The 20927-nt window shown below is 39.9% G+C and overlaps 2 protein-coding genes across 4 annotated transcripts in view; both read left to right on the top strand.

Moving 5' to 3' along the window:
- Positions 1-34: 34 nt before the first annotated feature.
- On the top strand, positions 35-3477 carry nxnl1 (nucleoredoxin like 1). Its single transcript, XM_066710189.1, has 2 exons — positions 35-2403; positions 3111-3477. Exons 1-2 carry the CDS (start codon positions 2078-2080, stop codon positions 3475-3477), a joined length of 693 nt encoding a protein of 230 aa, XP_066566286.1. The 5' UTR covers positions 35-2077.
- Positions 3478-5802: 2325 nt separating this feature from the next.
- Positions 5803-20927, top strand: part of gmip (GEM interacting protein) — a 41067-nt gene continuing 25942 nt past the window's right edge. For 2 of the 3 annotated variants that reach the window (XM_066708056.1, XM_066708055.1), the window contains exons 1-2: positions 5803-6474; positions 11759-11902. In XM_066708056.1, coding sequence (XP_066564153.1) covers positions 6222-6474; positions 11759-11902 — 397 coding nt within the window. In that variant the 5' untranslated portion in view covers positions 5803-6221. Of the gene's footprint in view, positions 6475-11758; positions 11903-14522; positions 14865-20927 lie in introns of those variants that run through there. The other variant, XM_066708057.1, reaches the window with a different exon arrangement.

Here is a 20927-nt window from a genome sequence, read left to right as displayed (position 1 = left end):
ACCCAACACTACAAAACGTAATTGGACAATCATATAATCCACTTTACCTTCTTGCATAAACATTTGTTATTTTGTAAAGCCACGTAATCAATTCTAAATGTGTGTAGCTTTTCTTTCTCCAGTCAGGGTAGTGCTAACTAGTGTAGGATGCAAATTGCAAAATCATCTGATTGTTTTCCAAAGTGCAGTGACTCAGTCTCAGTGGAGTCTCACTTTTATCCTGGGAAGCATCCTTTTGCAAATTCCAAGGGTCTGTAAGATCATAAAACCTGCACAGGTTCTGGTGAATCCAGTTTGGTCCCAGATAGCAAACTAAGTTGGCTCAATGTTGGTTTATGGTTGGCGAGCGGTCAGTCGGCCCGCTAACTTTGGGCAAACATTGGCCTAATTGAGCAAAATTATGTTGGTCGACTGTCCGCTATCTATGTTGGGTCAACCAAACTACAAACATGAGTCAAACGTTGACCCAACCTTAAATTGCTGTCTGGGGTCCCATCTGTTAATTTGCTCATACCTTGTCACAGTTACACTCTAGTACACTTGCTTAATCTGAGAAATTGGCCCCTTTAATCCTATTCTAAAATCCCCTTCAAAGCTGCATAATCTTAGCTGTGCCGGTCAGTGTTGGGTTTGGAGTTCATTCTGATCGGATGTAAGTGGCTGAATCCATTTTCGGCTCCTCTCTGGGAATATGCAAAGTGGTGACTGTGGGCTCCCTGTTTCCAGTCAATACCGCACTGTTACAACTCTGCAGTCGCCAGCCTGGGAAAATAGACTACACCAGCGACTGCAGCGTCTTCTAATCATCCTTATAAGCCTGATTAATTAACAGGGTGTATTTCTGTCCTAGGAGGCTCAGTGGATTTATGACAAACTCAATTAGGCCCACTCTTATTGGGAGTCGCACAATGGGCTGGTTCATCAGAGTGTCTCTCAAGTAGATTGGCTGAAGCTTTTGTTTTGTTTTGTTTTTTGTTTTGTTTTTATAAGAGGTTTGTCCAGTCAAGACAAATCAGTTAATTTTAATCCCAAAGGAAAATGCCAGATTCCTCAAAGGTACTGACCGGAAATTGGGACAAATATTGTTCTGAACCCAGTATCTCTAAAGACGGGCAGTACAGCAATGGGACAACACTTATTGTGAATCACTGAGTGAGCAGACCTGAAAACTGGTAGCCCCTAAGAAGATCATTTCTGGGGTTGATTGGCAAGGTTCACAATTATAATAAAAATAAATAAAAAATATCTCTATATATTAGCTCACATAACAGACAATTACTACCTAACCGCTATTTAGAGATTGGGAAGGGGGGGGCAGACACTTCTACTAATCCCCTTCACTTGGACACACCTTGGTTTCTTAGTTTCTTTAAGCTCAGCCCTGCGGTCTTAAGAGCACTTTCTGCTTCGTGCAGACGCTGTGGGATTAGCCATTTGCTGGAGCTCTGCAGCATTGTGGTGTGCTGGGGGAACCCAGGGCTTCTGCAGACTGGGCCTGTTTTTTTCCTCCGGAGAACTGCCCTGCATTTTCCACCAAGACAACCCACTGACTGCAAACCAGCACGAGAACTTTAGAAACCATCTGAAGGAAGACTGATGGTGACATGCTAAATCCATATCTGCTCAACCCAACTCCTTTCTCTCTACCTGAAGGTGGAATTATTTAAAGCTGTTATTTTGGATTTTGTGCTAGAGATCTATGAAGAAAATCTGTTTTTCTCATCACTTGACTCTCTGAAGAAGCTAGCTTTGTATTTGAGATTCGTTTCAAGACCTGAAAATCAAACTGCAATTTTTTTTTGTGATGTTATATTACTTTTATCGGCTACCTGTACCAAATCAATATTGCAAAATTAGATGCATTTGCATTTAAGTGATGTTATATATTCTATAAAGAGACATTATTTTAATATCTTTAAAGCAGAGAATATACCAAAACCAATTAGAATAAAATAAAGACTGATGGGTATATATTTTATATGAATACATAAGTGTACATAAGTACATTTTTTGTTTAATTTTATTCTCCAAGCTTTGGTGCACTTCATATAAGCTCGCCAAAAAGTTCTGCGCCGACATGGTGGACTTGTTCTTGGGGAAAGTTCTGGTCACAAACAACCGAGACAAGGATGAACTGGACACTGAGCGGGAAATTCTGCTCCGGCTGCAGAACCGGGTGGTGCTGCTGTTCTTCGGCTCCGCAGACTGTCCCAAGTGCCAAGACTTTGCCCCCACCCTGAAGGAGTTCTTTGTCCACCTGACTGACGAGTTCTACGTGGAGCGCTCGGCGCAGCTGGTCCTGCTGTACATCTCCATGGACGAGAGTGAAGACCAACAAAAAAAATTCCTCAAGGACATGCCCAAGCGGTGGTTGTTTCTGCCCTATGAGGACTTGTACAAGAAGTAAGTAGACTCCACATGTACTTGTACGGCACATCACAGCTGAACTTAAATCAAGCGCACATATATTTTATTAGCACCAGAGGCCTGGACATATTTGCAGTTGAACTTGAACTACAGAATGACCGTTAATTCAAGTACACTGTTGTTGTTAATGTTAAAGTGTTCGTAAATACAAAAATTAGTCCGTTCGTATTTGAGTTTTTTCTTTCAAGGTTTGTTTTTTTTCCTGTCCAAGTCACAGAAACCATATATTTTAACGGAACAATTGTACACAATAATATTGTATATTTGTGTATAGACTAGTGTGGCTAATTTGAAGCAAATGGTGTGGTTTGGATGACATTGTAGAGCAGATATTTGTGTGTATATGAGCAGGATAACCAATTTCTGCATATTAATAAACAGTTTGACATCACTGGGAAGAGGCCATTGTATCTAATAACACGGCAGTGTTGATCAAGAATGACGTTATAAACAGCTGTAGTCAGTACAGGGAAAAGTCTCATATCATGAAATCCAACAGCAGTAAGGAAGACCCTTGGTTGGATTATCATTGGTGACACAGTGGCAGTAATGCTGTCACATGTCACAAAAAGTTGGTTGTTTTGCCAGAATACTTGCTAAAACCCATATGTTTAATGATGGAAAATGACACAGTACTATGAAGCTCCCCACCTCACTCTCTCTTTCTCTCTTCTGTGCGACAGGGAGCTGGAAATGATGTTCAACGTGGAGGAGATCCCAACAGTGGTGGTACTGAGGCCCGACTGCACAGTCATCACCTCCAATGCGGTGGACGAGATCTCGCGCCTGGGGCCGGACTGCTTCCGCAACTGGCAGGAGGCCGCCGACATCATCGACCGCAGCTTCATGCTGGCAGAGGAATTTGACAACTTACATCTGCGCAGCATCACCGACCCCCTGCGCCGGCTCAAGTACAAGGTGGAGGACAAGAAGAAGAAGAAGAAGAAGAAGAAGAAAAAGAAGTCAAAGATGTGGGGTGAAGAGGAGGAAGAGGAAGAGGAGGAGGAAGAGGAGGAAGGGGAGGGTAAAGGGCAGGAACCTTGGGGCTGAGTGCTGGGGGTGGGGGGAGGAGCCAGTTCCGAACCAATCAATGTTGGTGAGGGAGGGGCCACATCATAATGAGCCGCAGGGATTGGCAAAAGCTAAACCATGTGTTTCGAACCGGAGTGTTGAGCGTGAGGGAGGAGGAGATGCGCATAGCAAACAGTACAAGATATGGTTAAAACATTTTAGTAATAATCTTCTTGTAGTGCAGGATTGCCTCCAGAGGTTTTGGGTCCAGGGATTTGCAGTATTTTTGGACCCTGTCCAACATGGTCGTTAATTTGAAACATAAGTTAACACCCTACACCACTGGTTCCCAACCCTGGTCCTGGGAATTCAGTGTGCTGCTAGATTTAGTTCCAGATGAGATGTCAGTTCCTTGATTGAACTAATAATTGGCCAAATCAGAGCTTAATAATAATGTTCAACCATTGGAGATTAAAGTATAGAAGGAACCATATTCAATTCAATTCAATTCAATTTGAATGAGCTTTATTGGCATGACATCCTGGTGTTGCCAAAGCTTACTACAAATATTCCAGCCACAGAAATACTGGTAACTACTACAAAAACAAAAACACAATAAAAAACAAACAGTTCTATCCATATTATCCACCTTTTTGTAAGTTAAACAATTTTACAAATTGGAATGAAGCAAATTATGTTCAATAAAGGATTTGATTCCAATTTTATTCATTAACTGAGAGTGCAGATGGATCAAGAAAACAGCAGGAAACACAAGACCGATCACAACCAAGACACATTCATCAAGAAGCACCAAGCCCAGGCTGAGCACAGCTGTAGACCTGTGTGGAGTTGCTGTGAACTCCGAGGCTATTCCTTAATATAAGAGAACTGAAGTCTGTAAAGTATTCTACACTAACTTCATACTTTCCCACTCTATCACTACTTATCTCACATCTGTTTAACCTCAGGGTCTTTTCAGTGTGTCTGCAATCATGAATTGTGTGATTGGTTGGTCCTAATGTTAAGTAATTGAGAGGTAGTGCAGTTGTGAGTGATTAGTGCCTTAGAGAGTGTAGAGTTTAGGCAACCCTGTTGCTGACTAACTGACTAGCTTTTCTTTTCAATACAGAAATTACTAGTTGATAAGAAAAGGCATGCGGGGAAACCGTATAGGTCACTTATACATTTATGTGGAGCCATCTTTGTGATATGTTTTTCAAATGTTTGACCATTGCTTAAAAAAGAAGGGCTAATTGTAATTATTATATATATAAGTAGAAAATAATAGATTGAAAGGAGGAGTCTTAATGGTTAACAAGAGGTCTACACCTAAAAAACAAACCCAAAATAACACTTTTGATTCAAAGAATATCCACAGGGTACAATAGACTAGAATCATCTGGATTCTGTTTATAGGAAGTATTCACATTTGCATCTGTTTTATGTCATGGATGTTTCTTCTTCAAGGTGTTCTAACTGAGTGGTGCTATATTCAGGGGATTCAGCTGTAATTTAACTGAGAGAGTCTCCTATCAATTGATATGTACAGTGGATCTCTCTCTTGTGGTGTCATAGTCATGTCTGTGTACAGCCAAAACAGCCTGTTGCTAATTGTATACTATTGTATTTTGTAACTGTATATCGCAGACGCACTGTAATCAGTTTCTTAAAATAAAATGCATTTTTACCACAAAAATGTTTCAATTTACTTAATCACAGTGCATTTGCATCAATGATCGAATATAATACAGTGCATTTAGGGGGGAATAGTGCCGACACTAGCTATATGTTTCGGTCCAATAGGTATTCAAATAGTAATTGAACCCATTTTACGAAGTGTTCATGTTTAGTGGTACATCGAGCTGCAGAGAAACAGCACAGGATTTCAATAATAACAGTGTTCAGGTACAGAGGAACCTACATATGCAGCCTCTCCGCATGGGGGAGACATTTCCCCATAAATCCCCTTCGCGTTGCAAAGGCTGCTCTGAGAACCGGTAAGGTGAGAAGAGCCTCAGCATCCACCCATGTGCTTCAGCAGCATCCACAGCACGCAGCGCACTGTTAAGCAGATTAGGTCACTAGGCCGGTATTTGACATTCATTGTCGACAGGTTTATTATGTGGAAATTCCCTGTGCTGATACTGTGCATGAACACCTCTTTCCAACTCGACAGCATTGCTAGCAGCATTCATTGGAGTCTGTAGCAATGTCCCCAGTACCCTTCAGCGGGCAGGTCTATCCACAGCAAGAATGTAAACCCTAGTTAAAGCCCGCATTTAAAGGCAGCCCTCCCATTCAGCTCGGATAACACCGGCCTCACAGCGGCAGGAATGCGGTCGATCCAGCCCCGTCCCTCGGCCGGCCGTGTGAAGTGCTGACGCGTCACGCAGCGCCGGGGGTCCATATCAAAGGGACCGCCTGGCTGAACGAAGCGCGCAGGAGCCGAGGCTGTATCGGCACGTATTGTGGATGGACCCGGTGGAGTCGAGAAATTCAGCGTAACAAGCTTTTTCATTGTGTGCGCCTAGTCATTGGTCGTGACAACTTTTTGGGCGAATTATACTCTTAGAAGGAGTGTAGTGCCGGGTTTTAATTATGTTTTAACAGCGGCAGATGTAGGCTACTGTTTGGGAGACGTGCCCGTTTAAACGGGGGTGAGTTTAATTCTGATAAAGTCTCCTTGCTTTAATGTGGGGGTGAAATATGGGCGAAAGGGACCTCCTGGGAGACCGTAGGCAGCGTGTGCGCAGTTTCGTGCTACACTTTTAAACGCCACGATAATGTCGTCCTGCTCCAACGAGCGCAAGTCGGGAAGCCTGGCCGACCTGGCCGCCCCCCGCAGCGGGGCTGCTCTCCTGCGGCTCGGCTGCGACTCGGACCCCGGGCCGGACCCCGCCGCTACCCGGCCTCTGGCGTTTCCCGTGGCGGCGGATCCGCGCTGCTTCTCCCACGACCTGAGCAGGATTGCCGGACGACTGAGGAGAGTAGTGGACGACCTCCAACAGCTGCGAGATCTGTTCACCGACAGCGCTGGTAAGAGCAGTTTAAAATAAAAATGAAAGCTATTGCATGTAACTGTACACTTTTTGGAGACTTACGCCTACACTCCGATTTCTATGAATGACATTCATTATTATTGTTGCTTTGCTATAAGGGGTTTCAGCTGGCTGTGTGTTTCTGTTTGTTTCCACATTGTTTTGGACTAAAACAGTTTATGTAACCGAAGGAGAAACAAACCCTAACCATATATGCAGCCATCCTTAAATCTAATGGTTATTCCCTTATTACGGTTCAACTTTAAATACATTCCATATTAAAGCAGTTTTCCAGCGCTACCATATATTGTGTAGTATGGTAACATTATTTTAAAGTAATTATTTATAATGATGTATGTTGGAGGTGAACTCATTCAGAGCTGGGGCTCATCAAACACAATCCCCATTCCTGCTCTGTGTGGGTCTGGGTTACAGATAGTACTGTTTGGTTCAGTTATACTGCGCAATTACAGTCGCCTAGGCTCTAACCCCTATAAATCCATAATATATTGTAATTGACGGTGAGCACAATGACCTAAAAAACACATTTATAATGTCATCCATAGCCATATTTCTAATACTTCTTAGGTTATGTGGTTAAAGGAATAAAGATAATACAAATAACCTCATATCCGGAACAGAAGCCTATTAGGTGTGTATTGTGTTTCTAAAGGTATTAAAAACAAAAAACAAAAAAATCCTACATTTAAAAATCTCTCTATATGTATCTATAGAGTGTAGTATATTTTGCATCCAAACAAACATTTTAAACATTTTAACATTTACATGCATTTATTTTGCACTCTTAGAACTAATGTTAAATTTAACACAAGGACAACAGAACTTTAACTTTAAATTACCACACAATAGTGTCTATTTAACACAATAATGTGTATTTCATAACACAGTACTGCGGTTTTGCCCACACAGACTTCTTAATAAAGACACATTATTGTGTTGTACTTTGGTGAATTTGAACACATTGGGCTCAATGAATTGAAAGAAAAAAAACGTTTTCTATTGACTTTTGATGTGTTAATGTGGGAACGACAAAACATGAGCTTTGTTCAATATTTATTTATTGTATTGCATAATGTGTTTGTCCTCAGGCTATTCCTTGAGTTTGTAAGTGGTGGAGAATGGGGAATGGCAGTGCAGTGCAGGGATGTGCAGAAACCTTGTGTACAGGATATGGGACGCATTTCCCTGACAGCGTCCGTCATTTTAAGACCCCTCAAGTGAAAAAGAGTCGATCTACAGGATAACGAGGCAGGATTTACGGAGATGGAGGTGCATTCTCTCTCTATCTCGGCTCTTAATCTGGTCATCAGGTTACTGCAGGATGCCGCACATATTTTCAATTCCAGTCTGGAGCTCCTGTATATCTGAAACGCCAGATATACGCGCCTTCCAGTCTGTGGGGACAGAGAAGAAGAAAAAGAAAGACAACTATACTATCCTTTTCATTTCAGAATTAGGCCTAATTTCAAACTCCAAATACATATTCGCTTTGCAGTTGGTGTAGCGTCATCACGAACTACGGGGATTGTTTTTAGTTTGTAGTATTATTCCTGGTTGTATAGCTATAGGCCCACAGTAGTGATCTGTTATGGTTAGGACTGGTGCATCTTTGAACACAGTGAGGCATGCAAGAGACGCCTTCCAGATAACATAGGGGTCAGGCTTTGACCTTTGCTCCTATGTCGTTATCTGCCTGGAAGGTGTTTGTTTGCAGACTCATGCCTCTTGCACTATGTCTCTGTCATAAACTGTTACGGTTATGTTAAATTATCCCTCTGGCCATCTATTAACAGGATGGATACAGTCATTTGGATAGTATAGTAAACAGTTGCAAAGTTGATATTTTACTGTTTTGACCACTAGGAGGCGATCAATGCAAGTAGTAATTGTGTTTTTAGAATACAGTACTGTATTGCCAAAAATAACAAAACGTAACAATATTGTTTTTGTTGTGGTTGTTTAAAATTTAAGATGCATTTCAAACAGCTTCCAAGTACAGAACTCTAAGAAAAAGCAATCAACTGAAAAACACTGAAGGACAAATCACTAAAGCATAAGTCGTTTTTAAAATCACCCCATCTCTTGTTAAATTCGGAACGGATAATTATCCTGCATAGTAATTAAAACATCTTTATATTTGAAGTGTTTCGTGTAAAGTTTAATTGGAGTTAAACTCGGGCCATGGAATTCATTCATATTTTCCCACACATTTTCAGCCTCATAACTCGAAGTCTAGTCCAAATGCATTTTTTTTGTTTCTGTTGACTTCAAGAACATTTTTGGCATTGTCTTGTGATCTGCACACAATTGCACAGACACTGCTGCACATGGGGGCATTGTGAGTCAAACCTTCCATGACACTTATGGTGGCTCGTTATATCAGAATTTGTGTTAAAGGTTCAAATTACAGTTGAGGCAGAGTGGTGGAGATGTAAGAGGTATGTTTTTGTGTTCGTTTTGAGAAGTTGAAAGACTGACAGCAGGGATGTATCTGTCATCGAGCTATTCCAGTAATGCACTCGGGTCCCAATTGTTACTCATGATAATGAACACAGAAACACTATTGCTATTAGATAACACTTACAGATACAATTTGAACAAGCAACTCTGTGTGAGGAATCTTTGAAAACCTGCACAATGGAGAAATTGGAGATAAAGGTCACAGATAAGAACACAGTTTATCTACTGCGTTGCTGGAATATTTTAGATTTTTTGGATGAATTTGCAGTTGTTGATTCATCCTGGGACGGTGATTGCTTAAAAAAAAAAAAAAAAAAAAACATTCAAATCTCCTTTATTACATAAGAAAGATTACAAACGAGAGGAGGCCATTCAAACCATCGTGCTCATTTCATGTCCATTAATAACTACAACCCCAATTCCGAAAAAGTTGGGACAGTATGGAAAATGCAAAAAACAAACAAGAAGATTCATCTGAAAATTCAATTCACCCTGTACTATATTGAAAACACATTATTAACACATTATTTGATGTTTCAAGTTTATTTTATTTTTGAAAATATACACATTTCAAATTTGATGACTGCAACACACTCCAAGAAAGTTGGGACAGTCGATGGTTTACCACTGTGTAACATCACCTTTTCTTTTAATAACACTTGTTAAGCATTTGGGCACTGAAGACACCAGTTGGTTAAGTTTAGCAAGCAGAATTTTCCCCCATTCATCCATTATGCATTTTTTCAGCTGCGCAACTGTACGGGCCTTCGTTGCCTTATTTTATGCTTCATAATGCGACACACATTCTCAATGGGAGACAGGTCAGGACTGCAGGCAGGCCATGCTGGCAGCCGCACTCTCTGCTTACGCGACCATGCGCTTGTAATCCGGGCTGAATGTGGTTTGGCGTTGTCCTGCTGGAAAAGACGACGTCTGGATGGCAGCATATGTTGCACCAAAATGTGTACATATCTTTCTGCATTAATGGTGCCCTCACAGGTGTGCAAGTTACCCATGCCATGGGCACTGACACATCCCCATACCATGACAGACGCTGGCTTTTGAACCTGATGCTGATAACAGCTTGGATGGTCCTTTTCTGCTTTGGCCCGGAGAACACGACGGCTGTTTTGTCCAAAAACTATTTGAAATGTTGAATTGTCAGACCACAAAACACAATTCCACTGTGCTACTGTCCATCTCAGATGAGACCGAGCCCAGAGAAGTCAGCTGTGCTTCTGGACAGTGTTGATGTATGACTTCTGCTTTGCATAGTAAAGCCTTAACTTGCATCTGTGGATGCAGCGGCGAATGGTGTTGACTGACGGAGGTTTACCAAAGTATTCCCGAGCCCATGTCAGGATATCCATTACAGACTCATGACGGTTTTTAAGACCGTGACGTCTGAGGGATTGGAGATCACACTCATTCAGAAGTGGTTTTCGGCCTTGCCATTTATGCACCGAGATTTGACTGGATTCATTGAATCTTTTAATTATATTGTGCACTGCAGAAGGTGAAATGCCCAAAATCCTACCTATTTGTCTTTGGGGAATGTTGTTCTCAAAGTGTTGGATTATTCACTGACGCATCTGTTGGCAGATTGGCAAGTCTCGACCGATCCTTGCTCCTGAAGGATTAGGCCTTTTTTGGAGGCTCCTTATATGATATGATTACACGATTGCCTCACCTGTTTCACATCACCTTCTTATTTCAACTTGTTACATCGCTATTAGTCCTAAATTGCCCGTCCTAACGTGTTGCCTGCATCAATTTCAAAATAAACGTTTACCTTCAAAAGACTATGCAGTTGATTTAGGTAAAACCTCAAATACCTTGTCTTTATACATGTTTAAATACAAGTCAAAGTACATTAACAAATCACTCCTCTTTGGTTTTATTAGCATTTTCCATACTGTCCCAACTTTTTTGAAATTGGAGTTGTAAGTGATCCAAGGATCCTATCCAGTCTATTTTTAAATGTTCCCAAATTGTCGCTTCAGCCACATTGCTGGGGAGTTTGTTCAGATTGTGACGCCTCTCTGTGTGAAGAAGTGTCTCCTGTTTTCTGTCTTGAATGCCTTGAAACCCAATTTCCATTTGTGTCCCCGGGTGCGTGTGTCGCTGCTGATCTGGAAAAGCTCCTCTGGTTTAATGTGGTCGATGCCTTTCATGATTTTGAAGACTTGAATCAAGTTCCCACGTAGTCTCCTCTGTTCCAGGTTGAAAAGGTTCAGTTCCCTCAGTCTCTCAGTAGGACATTCCCTTCAGACCTGGAATAATTACAGTTTCAGTATTGTGGTTTTGGTCACAATCGGGTCTCATTGCATGTACAGTTGGATGCTATAGTTCACGCAGGGTGTTTGTAAGTGTTTGACAACTTCTCATTAGACATCAATGGTGAGAATTGAACGTTTTTCTCTAGGCCGACTCTAGACAATCTCTGAAAACAAAGATCACTAACTTTGGTTTAGTGGACCACATTTATTAAACAAACCAACAAATACAAAAACTCAATTCAGGTCAAATGTGAGCATGCTTCTTACTATAACTGTGTGTTTGTGCTGTTTTGTGCTAAACAATTCACCAGATTTATGACAATTGCAATAATAACCAAAGTGAATGGTGCTCAAAGGCTTTAGGTAGGGCTGCCATACTGAAGATTCATGTTGTTATCTGAGGTGTTGAAATTAACTTATGCATACGGGCACCTCTGAGGGTGTTCTGTGGAAACGTGTCCCCTTCTTTAAAAATTCTAGATGACGGATGGAAGAACCCTCTTTGTTTCTCGTGTGTTTCAGAGCTGCCCAGACCCTCTCAGAGGCAGGTGGATCTCAAATTGCAGGATCTCCAGGACTCCCTGCAACAGCTGTCTGACAGACACCCAGTCTCCCACTCCCCCGCTGTGTGCCGGGCTCTTGCTGCCCTCACCAACTCCCTGGCCGGTGAGTTGCCCCTGTCCACCTCTCACTCACAGCTCTTTGGTCAAGTTGCTTGTTCTTTATTGGGAACTGCTTCCAGTCACTGCTCTTCAAGCTACAGAGCTTGTCTAGCAGGTGCCTAGAAATACTTGGTGCAAAAGGAAGGAAGGAAGAAATAAAGGGGTCCTTTTAAATTAGGTAACCATTCAAAATATATTGGGGAGTTTGTGTGCTTTGAGCCACAAAATCAATTCACTTACGTTTTCATTTAAGTGTTTCTTGACTTCATGAGTGTTGCACAAAGAACAAAGCGATGTGGAAATTAGTGACCTCGCTGCTTGAAAACGCTCTGTATTGAGTTGTAAATAGCCATAGCCATGTCAAGGGTGTTTCCTTCAGAATAAGAGAGAGGGATGTGAAGCATAAAACTATCCAAGCTTTTTATAGAGAAGCTGAGTGCATTGAGTTGATAGATGTTGACGAGTACATTAACAAAGTTAAATACCTGCTAGTTAAAAGTATTTAACAGTTTAACTATTCCTCTTACAAAAAAATGATCTTGTCTTATGGTCCCATGTTCACAAATCTAGTTAGAGGCTTATGTGTAGGTGGTTGTTGTGAAACCTTGTGCAAATCCTATTACAATAAGGTGTGTGTGTGTGTTCGTGTTCGTGTTCGTGTTCATACCCATGTCAGAATTGTCCTTGGAACTGCATTCACTGGAAGGATACTTGAACTTTTCATTCACTAGGCAAAATGGGAAATTAGCAACAGAAAAGTGTCCAAGAGGAATAAAATGGGTAATGTAGTCATCTTTGTCTGGGAGCAGAAATGCTAATCGCTCAGGAGTCAGTGACCAGGAATAAACCAGATACCAGATTTCTGTTAATGTGGAAAGTCTGTTTGTTCCTCATTATTTTACTTTCCCATTTGCTCCTACTTAAGACGCATGACTGGGACAGGAATGTATATATAAAAAAAAAAAAGTAATGGCTTTTACGACTTCCTCAAAAGGAACAGTGTCTGTGTGAAAAGCTTTAAAATGGAAGTTCCACCAAAACCCTTCAAGTATATAATAGTTTAAATAGTGCCTTTATTAGTGTAATACAGCAGCCTGATCTCCTGGATGAGATCGATAAGCACTCGTGCACGTGTGTATTGAACTCTTCTGTCTCATGCTAATTACTTATGATTTTGTTGCACTTCTCTCACTAACTTCTCCTGTGCCTTCCCCCACCCCCGACCACACGCCAGGAACAGAACTGTGCTGTCTGCTCATGTGAGCTGTACCAGGATGTGTGCTTGTACGTTTTGTTTATCTTGTTTTACATTTTATTTAAAGCTAGTGTTCGACTTTGTCACAGTCACACGTGCATCAGCATAGACCTCAACAACCACAGGCACACAACCAAGAGCCACATTTTAAACTTCTGTTTTGGATTTTGAATATGTTTTGGATTTTAATTGCATCTTCCATGAGACACAGTAAATTTAATATGTGCATAAGGTTATATATAGGTACTCAATTCCCCTGAGCTTTAGGGGGAATAATAAAAACACTGGTCACAAACTTTATATTTTTACACCAAATGAACATGAACAAAACTGAAGAAAGCAAGTCCCTCCTGAAATGATACAGGCTTCCTGTGGTATTTAAGAGAGTATAATCATCTATTTGTATTATTATTGAGTTGTTACAGATTTAGACTTTAAACACCTGGTCTGTTGCAGATTGGAGTTGCTTTGAAAAAGGCAAAATTCCAACATGCGTAGCAGTGAAAAACTTTTAGCATATGGCATATATTTTTAACAGTTTTGTAGTGTATCCAGTCTTTTCTTCCCTTCATGAAACCATGAAAACCGATCCTTGTAACCGAAGTGCACAGTCCTGTTAATAGGACATTGAAGCAGTAGCATTCAGTGACACAATCTTGATCTTTCTATGGGGCATACTCTAACCAAATACCCCCATAGCACTTCACAGAAATGGAAGTCAAACTGACAGAAGCATTAGTAACCATCCATCCATCCATCCATCCATTTCCAGGAACTGATTTATCCAGTACAGGTCTCTGTGAGCTGCCCTGTGTTTGCACCCTAGCAGACACAGGGTACAAAGCACTCCAGGAACCAGATGATCTCAATCAAAGTAAAAAAACCTAAGAAAAAACTAAATGAAAACAGGAGGTTTTTAGTTGTACAAAAGGGATCTGGGACTTCAGCAATGAATTCAAGAGTCCAGGAGTAAAAACTCAGTGACTCAAATGGAATTGGGAATAGTTAGACCCATTTCCCAAAACATAGGCAGAAATATTGGACTTTAAAAGATCTATATCCAACGGGCCATATTGTTGAAGACTTTGTAAGAAATGTATTTACTTATTTAGACAACTGAAGTTGAGAAGATGAGCAGTTGAGTATTTTTTTGGGAGAGTTAAAAAGCACCATTCTGACCTCCCTCTTTCTGGCTTCTTCAGCTGCAAGGTAATGCATGACTTGTGTTATAATAAAGCCGCCCCACTTTTTAAGCAGGAGATAGAGAGACTTCCTGTTGCACAGTCTGACTTGAGGAAGAGCGCTGGTTGGCCACAAAGTCAAAAGCTTGTGGCATTTTTATTTTTTTAATTTTTATTTGGTTTGTGGCAGGCGTTTGCTGAACACTTTCCGCTTTGAGAGAGAAGCAGAAGAAAAAGAAGAAGAAAAATTTTTTTTAGAAACCCAGAAGCCTTGTGCAAAAGTCAGTACCGGTTTGGCAAAGAAAGACTAATTTAAGTTATCAGTAGTGGCACAGTCTGTGTGATTTTAAATGTGTGTGTGTTGATATCTATGTTAGTTAAGCTAAGGTGGTAGAAAGAAGGACTTTGATGCATGGCAGTTGAGGTACTATGAGTTAAGGTCCTGAAATTACGTGGGCCTTCCCCCCATGAAAGACAGACGGAGATCCATACAGATCAAGAGAAAGAAGAAATGGAGTCTGTAGAACAGGGTGAGTACATGAAATTATCTGCTTCTTTTTTGGAGGGGAATTCAGCTTTCCTGTTTGAGGTTGTCTCTCTTAAGCCTCCCCATCCACGTCTGTGAGCAGTAGGTTATACTTTGTGCACCATGCAACACGAGACCCTAGAGATCCATTGACTCCATTGGCCAAGACCTGATCACAGTGCTTTTTTTTGTATAGGGCAAGGGGATTGTTTTTATGAATGTAAAAAACACCAATCTGAAGGAAACAGATGAAAGTTGTTTGTTGTGATTTTGGAGGGAGTTTGGTTATTTGGATCGTTCATCTTAAGCTAACTCTGGACCCCAAGTTCCTGCTGGGTTGAGGTCTGTCACCTTGGCAAAGCTGTTGGAATGAGTGGAATATTACGGTGTAAAAGGAGGTCAAATATTATGTGTTTTTTTTCCCACCTATGCAACTGCATAGTTGATCCTAAGAATACTGTAACTAATAAGAGAACCACACCCAAAGGCAGTGTTTCTTATTGTTATTGATCTTTAACCCTCACCACTTTCTCGGTTATCCTAACATCTGACTGGATATATTTTAACAATGAGCCCTCCCCCCTCTCAAAAAAAGAATGTGGAATTGACATTTGGTATAATTATCACATCTTCCCTAGGCCATGTTTGGGCTACCTCTTGTGAGTGTTAGGACATTCTCCATTTGTGGCTTAGTGTTTTGTCATTATTGTATGGCCTGTGTCTGTGATGCTCTATTGAATATGTCCAGGCTCTGTACATTAATGTCAAGTTCAGCTTTCTGTACAGTACAAGTAATGATGTCAGTTTCCAACATTGTTTCCTGATACCAATTTAAATTAAAGGTAATTGATATTAAACTATTTACTATAACATGATGGCAAAGCACTGCAGGGAACAACCACATCAGCAATATTTTTTTATAAAACGCTTATTTTGGCATTTTTAAATTGATGAAGATAAACTGAAATACTCATTGTCTTCCTGTTAAGCTTTTAGGATATTCATGAAGTTGCTTAGAAATGTGAATCACTGTGGGGGTGACACCAGTAACTCCAACACTAATAACTAGAAAAGGCAGGATGGAGACTAATTTTGGAGCACACTGTCAACCACCAGTGTGTATTGTTGTTCTTGGTGGTGGTAGCAGTAATGAAAATAGCTTGTTTGGCTTGGCTGGTTTGTACTTCTGGTTTGTTTAAGGAACTATTAATAAACCTAAAATTCGAACAGAATGCATTCCCACACTCAAGTATTAATTTTGTTGTCTTATTGGCCCACGTTTATTACCCATAAGCCAGAGATCTCATTCTGTCCTTGCAGTTTTGCAGGGCTGAGAATGATTCCTGCTGTTTGGCTGTTTTTTTTTTTTTTTTTTTTTTTTTTTTTTTTATATATAACGTACTGCTACTATATTTGTATTCTTATGTGTAACCTTGTATACCAGTGATCTCCAACCCTGGTCCTGAGAGAACCGTATCCAGCAGGTTTTGGAGGTCACCCTTCTAGCACCAATATATAAACTTTCATAATTCCTAACAATTAAGCAGGTGGTCTGGTAGCTTCAGTCATTTAGAAACTATTGGACCAATCCTTTGAATACCTTCAGAGTCAAGAAATCCCTTGGTTGACTTGCTTTATTGATTAATAACTCCCATGTGTTCCCAGTATTTAGAAATTGGTGATTTACCAATGGTCCCTGTACAGAATTGCTCCGTAAAGCGTAGAACTTTATTGTAGTCTTGTATTGCATTGTATTGTATAGAAGTCTTCATTTAATGGTTTAAACTTTAGATTTAACATCCTTACATTGGACCCGTGTTAAAATGGCTCTGTGAGTGAGGCCTTCGACAGCAAAAACAGGCCTTTTTCTCCTGAGAACACAGTGATTTGACGTCAAGGAAAGCAGGATGTGGGTGTAATAAATGGAACACTGAGCAGAGACTTGTGAAGGTGTTGACTTGTGTTTGAGTTACTTAAACCAATGTCTGGATTGTATAAAATAGGCACAGCACAAAAGCCCACATATATGCTATAGACTTGTGCCTGTGCATTAAAAATCGAGCTCTAAGGGCCGGAATCTAAACTTTGACCCACCTGCTATTGAGAAAATTATAACATTGTACTCCATTGCAGCTTCATTTTTAGTCAGATGAAGCACTGCGGGGAACAACTTTATCCTAATCATAAATGTAACTGAAATGATCTAGTTTTGTAGTTTGCTAGTAGCAGCTTGGTGAAAGTTTTGATGTAATCCAGCCCAAAGTCTCAATCTTTTCGCGGTGCCCATATTTCTGTCTAGTTTTTTCTGGAAAAAGCCATGACCATTTTTGAATAATATAGTAAATTATTTACATTTGACTGCTCTGTCCTTCAGGTGTAACTGTTTCCTTGAACTAAAGTTCCTTTAAACAAATATATATTTTTGAGTTGAGCAAAGCAAAATTGAAGTGATGCCATCCAAGTTTGCCTCAGTAGTTTCTTGTAATTTGTTATTGATACTGTCACGCTGGCAATTTTACCCGAATAGTCTCTTATAACTTGTATCTCCTCTTTGTAACCTGGCATTGTTTTGTGCTTATAGTTTTTTACTCAAGCCACACCAACCACAACAGCTCTCGGCAACGACATGGGTCAGATCAGGCCAGATGAGATGTATCCTAATGTACTCACTTTCAACAATAGTCTGCACTTGCACTGCAGATTTAGGGCAGCACATACATTGGTATACTGTGTGAAAATTGAAGAGCATTTTTGTTTTGTAGATGTCTCCTGTATATTAAAAATAAGAATTTTTCACACCCTCTTCACATTTACATACAGCATACAACTACATGCTCTGCCTCACAATTGCAACACCGTATCACAACTTCTAACCAGCCTATTTATATATTTCAATTTATATATTAAAACAATGACGCAGTTATATTCTGAAAATATTCACTTATTCTCGGTAGAAGTGAAGCTTCACACTGTAAGGGTGGGGACATTTCGGCTGGCCTTCTTCCTTCCTTCAAGTAAAAGGAACTACTTCTTGACAAGGCCTATTTTACCAGCCTTGACCAGTCTTACTACCAATTTGAATACGTCAAAGGTACCATTATCACTTTTCAGTAGTTGAAAAAGCAGCAGAGGTGTCTATATTATTCCCCTGTGAAAATGTAATTTTATACTCTGGTAATGGCACAAAGTAAAAAGCAAAAGGAAATCGTGCAAGAGGGAGGTATCCAGAGAGAACTCGAGCGTGAGACGATATGAATACTCAATAAGTTACATCACAATTGAAAAACTGTCCATGCCTGCACAAACAAACAAAGCAATGATCACAAGCCACCTACAGGTTATCAATTGTCAATAACAAAATAAAAGCATGCACACAAGCCTGATTGTATGTGTTTCACAAGCCAATGCCTGACACTTGGGGTGTCTGGAAATATAGTAAACCATAATCCAGAAACCAACCAAAGTACTTACAACAGTTTGCTGTCTGCTAATCGATAATATATTGTCAGAGTTTGGTGGCATACTAATTCAGCCAGTACACCATTGGGTTCCCTACATACAGACCAGTTTGATTCATTCCGACTACAATATTACTGGGGTAGCTCATAATGATGATTGATTTATTGTACCAGGGGTTTACAAGTCACTTCCTGACTTTATTTTCTTTTCTTTTGCAAACATGCAACCAATGCAGGCACCCTCCAATTTCCTCCTTCTTCATGATTTTGAAATACTGAAGGGGAAGGAGGGGTGGGGGTGGAGGCAGAGAGCACTGGAGACTGAAAGATTACAATAGTATATGGGTCAGTGTGTGTGTGTGTGAGCGAGAGAGAGAGAGGGGTGTGAATAGAAATATGCATGAGACTCCTTAAATGCTTATCTGCTGTTGAAGTGTCACTCACTGAATGAACAAAAAAAAGCTCCAAGTATTTTATTCCAAATCTGTTAAGATTTATTTTCTATTTTTACTAGTATTGGCAGTATTTAGAATTAAAAAACAAAACAAAACATAATTTTGTGTTGAACGGGGCATGTTTAGAAGTAATTTAATAGACTCATTATTAATTAAAAATACAATAAATTGGAGATCTAAATTTTTTTAATACTTTAGGTATTTCTTTAATTAGCACGCCATAATTATTTCTGGTTGTATATAGGTGTTGTAATGTATTATAACATATTACCTAACTTACCTATGTTTGTCTATACTAGGTGCCTCTTGTACAGTTTATACTGTGCCAATTTTAATAGCCCACTACCATTCCTGCCACCATTTTATTTGTATTTTTTGCAATTTTGCAATTTTTGCTGGAATAGTCACAGTAAGCAAGAGCCACATGCACATTATATACTCACAGTACAGAATACAACAATAGTGCGGGCTGCTTTCAAGAAGTGAAAACAAGGGGTGGTTGCAAATGAACTCATTTCAAAGCAAGAAAAACAATCTCTTTTACCCGTTGCTGATGTGGGGTTTGTGTCTCAATACAGTCAGGAAATTCTTGCTCTTTCAACCACAGTTTGCATGCAGATAAGTGCAGAGGAAGATGGGTTCATTTCCGTTTTCTTTTTAATATATGTATGTGTGTGTGTGTATTATACACGCATACAAAATCGGTGTTCAAAAAAATGAATGAATGGATGGAGAAAATGAATCGGTTTGTTTGAATCAATGGGTCTTTAAGGATAACCAATTCTCTGTACTTTCAATGATTGATCTCTACACTAATTGCAGACATTGAGAACTGATGTCTCCAACCTGTGTGTCTTGTGGAGACTCCAGTACAGTAGGTTTTCAAGGCCTCCTATTTATAGAGACCTAAACACCTTTTCATTCGGCTCACCTTTTCTTCCTAGAGATCCTTCGGAACATGCCCAGGAATAGCCCTGAATGGTTAGAGTGCCTTTAACAGAAGTGATCGTATGTCTTGAACTGATCAATAGCTAACTTTTTGAACTTTGTATACAGAGGAAATGCAATTGTGAATGCCCTATTGGGAAAAATACAGGTGATTCCTTCTAATTTCAACCCAACTCTTCCAAGACTTTGTTTAACCATTCTGTATCGACCTGGTGTGACATTTTAGCTTTTGTGCAAAGGAGATCGCTTCTGTTGCTGGGTTTATTCGCAGACAAATCGGTTTATTTGTGACCGAGATCCATCTTCCTAACTGTCAATCATAGCCATTTCTTTATAGTGAACCATGGATATTTTGTAATGAGGCGCCTTCCCCCCAGGAATGCCATTGGCCCTCCACAGCTAATACACTGCATTAATTTGTTTTTTGACAATAAATACTTATAGGGCTGTGCCTAGTCAGCCAGCTTTTCTGAGTATTTTGAATTCTTAGAAGTTAGATTTCAAATGAAAGTTAACAATATGATTTAAGTCCCGAGTGTTTTACATTTGAAAATGTTGGTTTATAATTTTTTGTGTATAATCATGTTGTGTGTTTTTTTTTTTTTTTTACAAAAAAAAAAAAACCCTGGGAAAACATCCTTGGAGTGCACTACAACCCTGCACCAAAAGAAAACTGCTTTTGTTGGGCTAAAGCTACGTTAGCTCATTACAATGCCATAGGTTTCAAATCTAAATTACATTGAACCTATGAAAACATTAATAGGTTTACAGGTGTCATCAAATGAGAATTGTATTACTTGCTTTATGCATGTATTGATTGATTTTGTAGAAATGTTATGGCCCCACTTTAAAACGAAACAAATGTATTTATCACAGGCATGTAAAGTGTAGACTAGCAGTGAAATGCTTAATTACATATCCAAATCAGCGATGCAGATAACATTAGAAGACAATTACAATTAAAGATAAATGTAGAATAAATCTTTCAGTCAGTAAGAATTTAATCTACAATAATGACGGTATATACAAGGGGCTGCCTGTACACCGTCAATGATGTAGAAAAATATGAAAGGGAAGTGTACAAAGAGTGCAAGTTAGTACAAAAAGAGAGCTTGAATTGGATTTTCTGATTTGCGATTTAGAATTACTATTTAGTAGTCGTATTGCTTGGGGATAGAAGCGGTCTCCGTTAGTCTGAGCGCCAAT

The sequence above is a fragment of the Amia ocellicauda genome, chromosome 7, assembly GCF_036373705.1.
Source record: "Amia ocellicauda isolate fAmiCal2 chromosome 7, fAmiCal2.hap1, whole genome shotgun sequence".
NCBI classification, from domain to species: Eukaryota; Metazoa; Chordata; class Actinopteri; order Amiiformes; family Amiidae; genus Amia; species Amia ocellicauda.
Note: the sequence above shows the minus strand (reverse complement) of the source record. Positions and strands in the feature narration are given on the sequence as shown.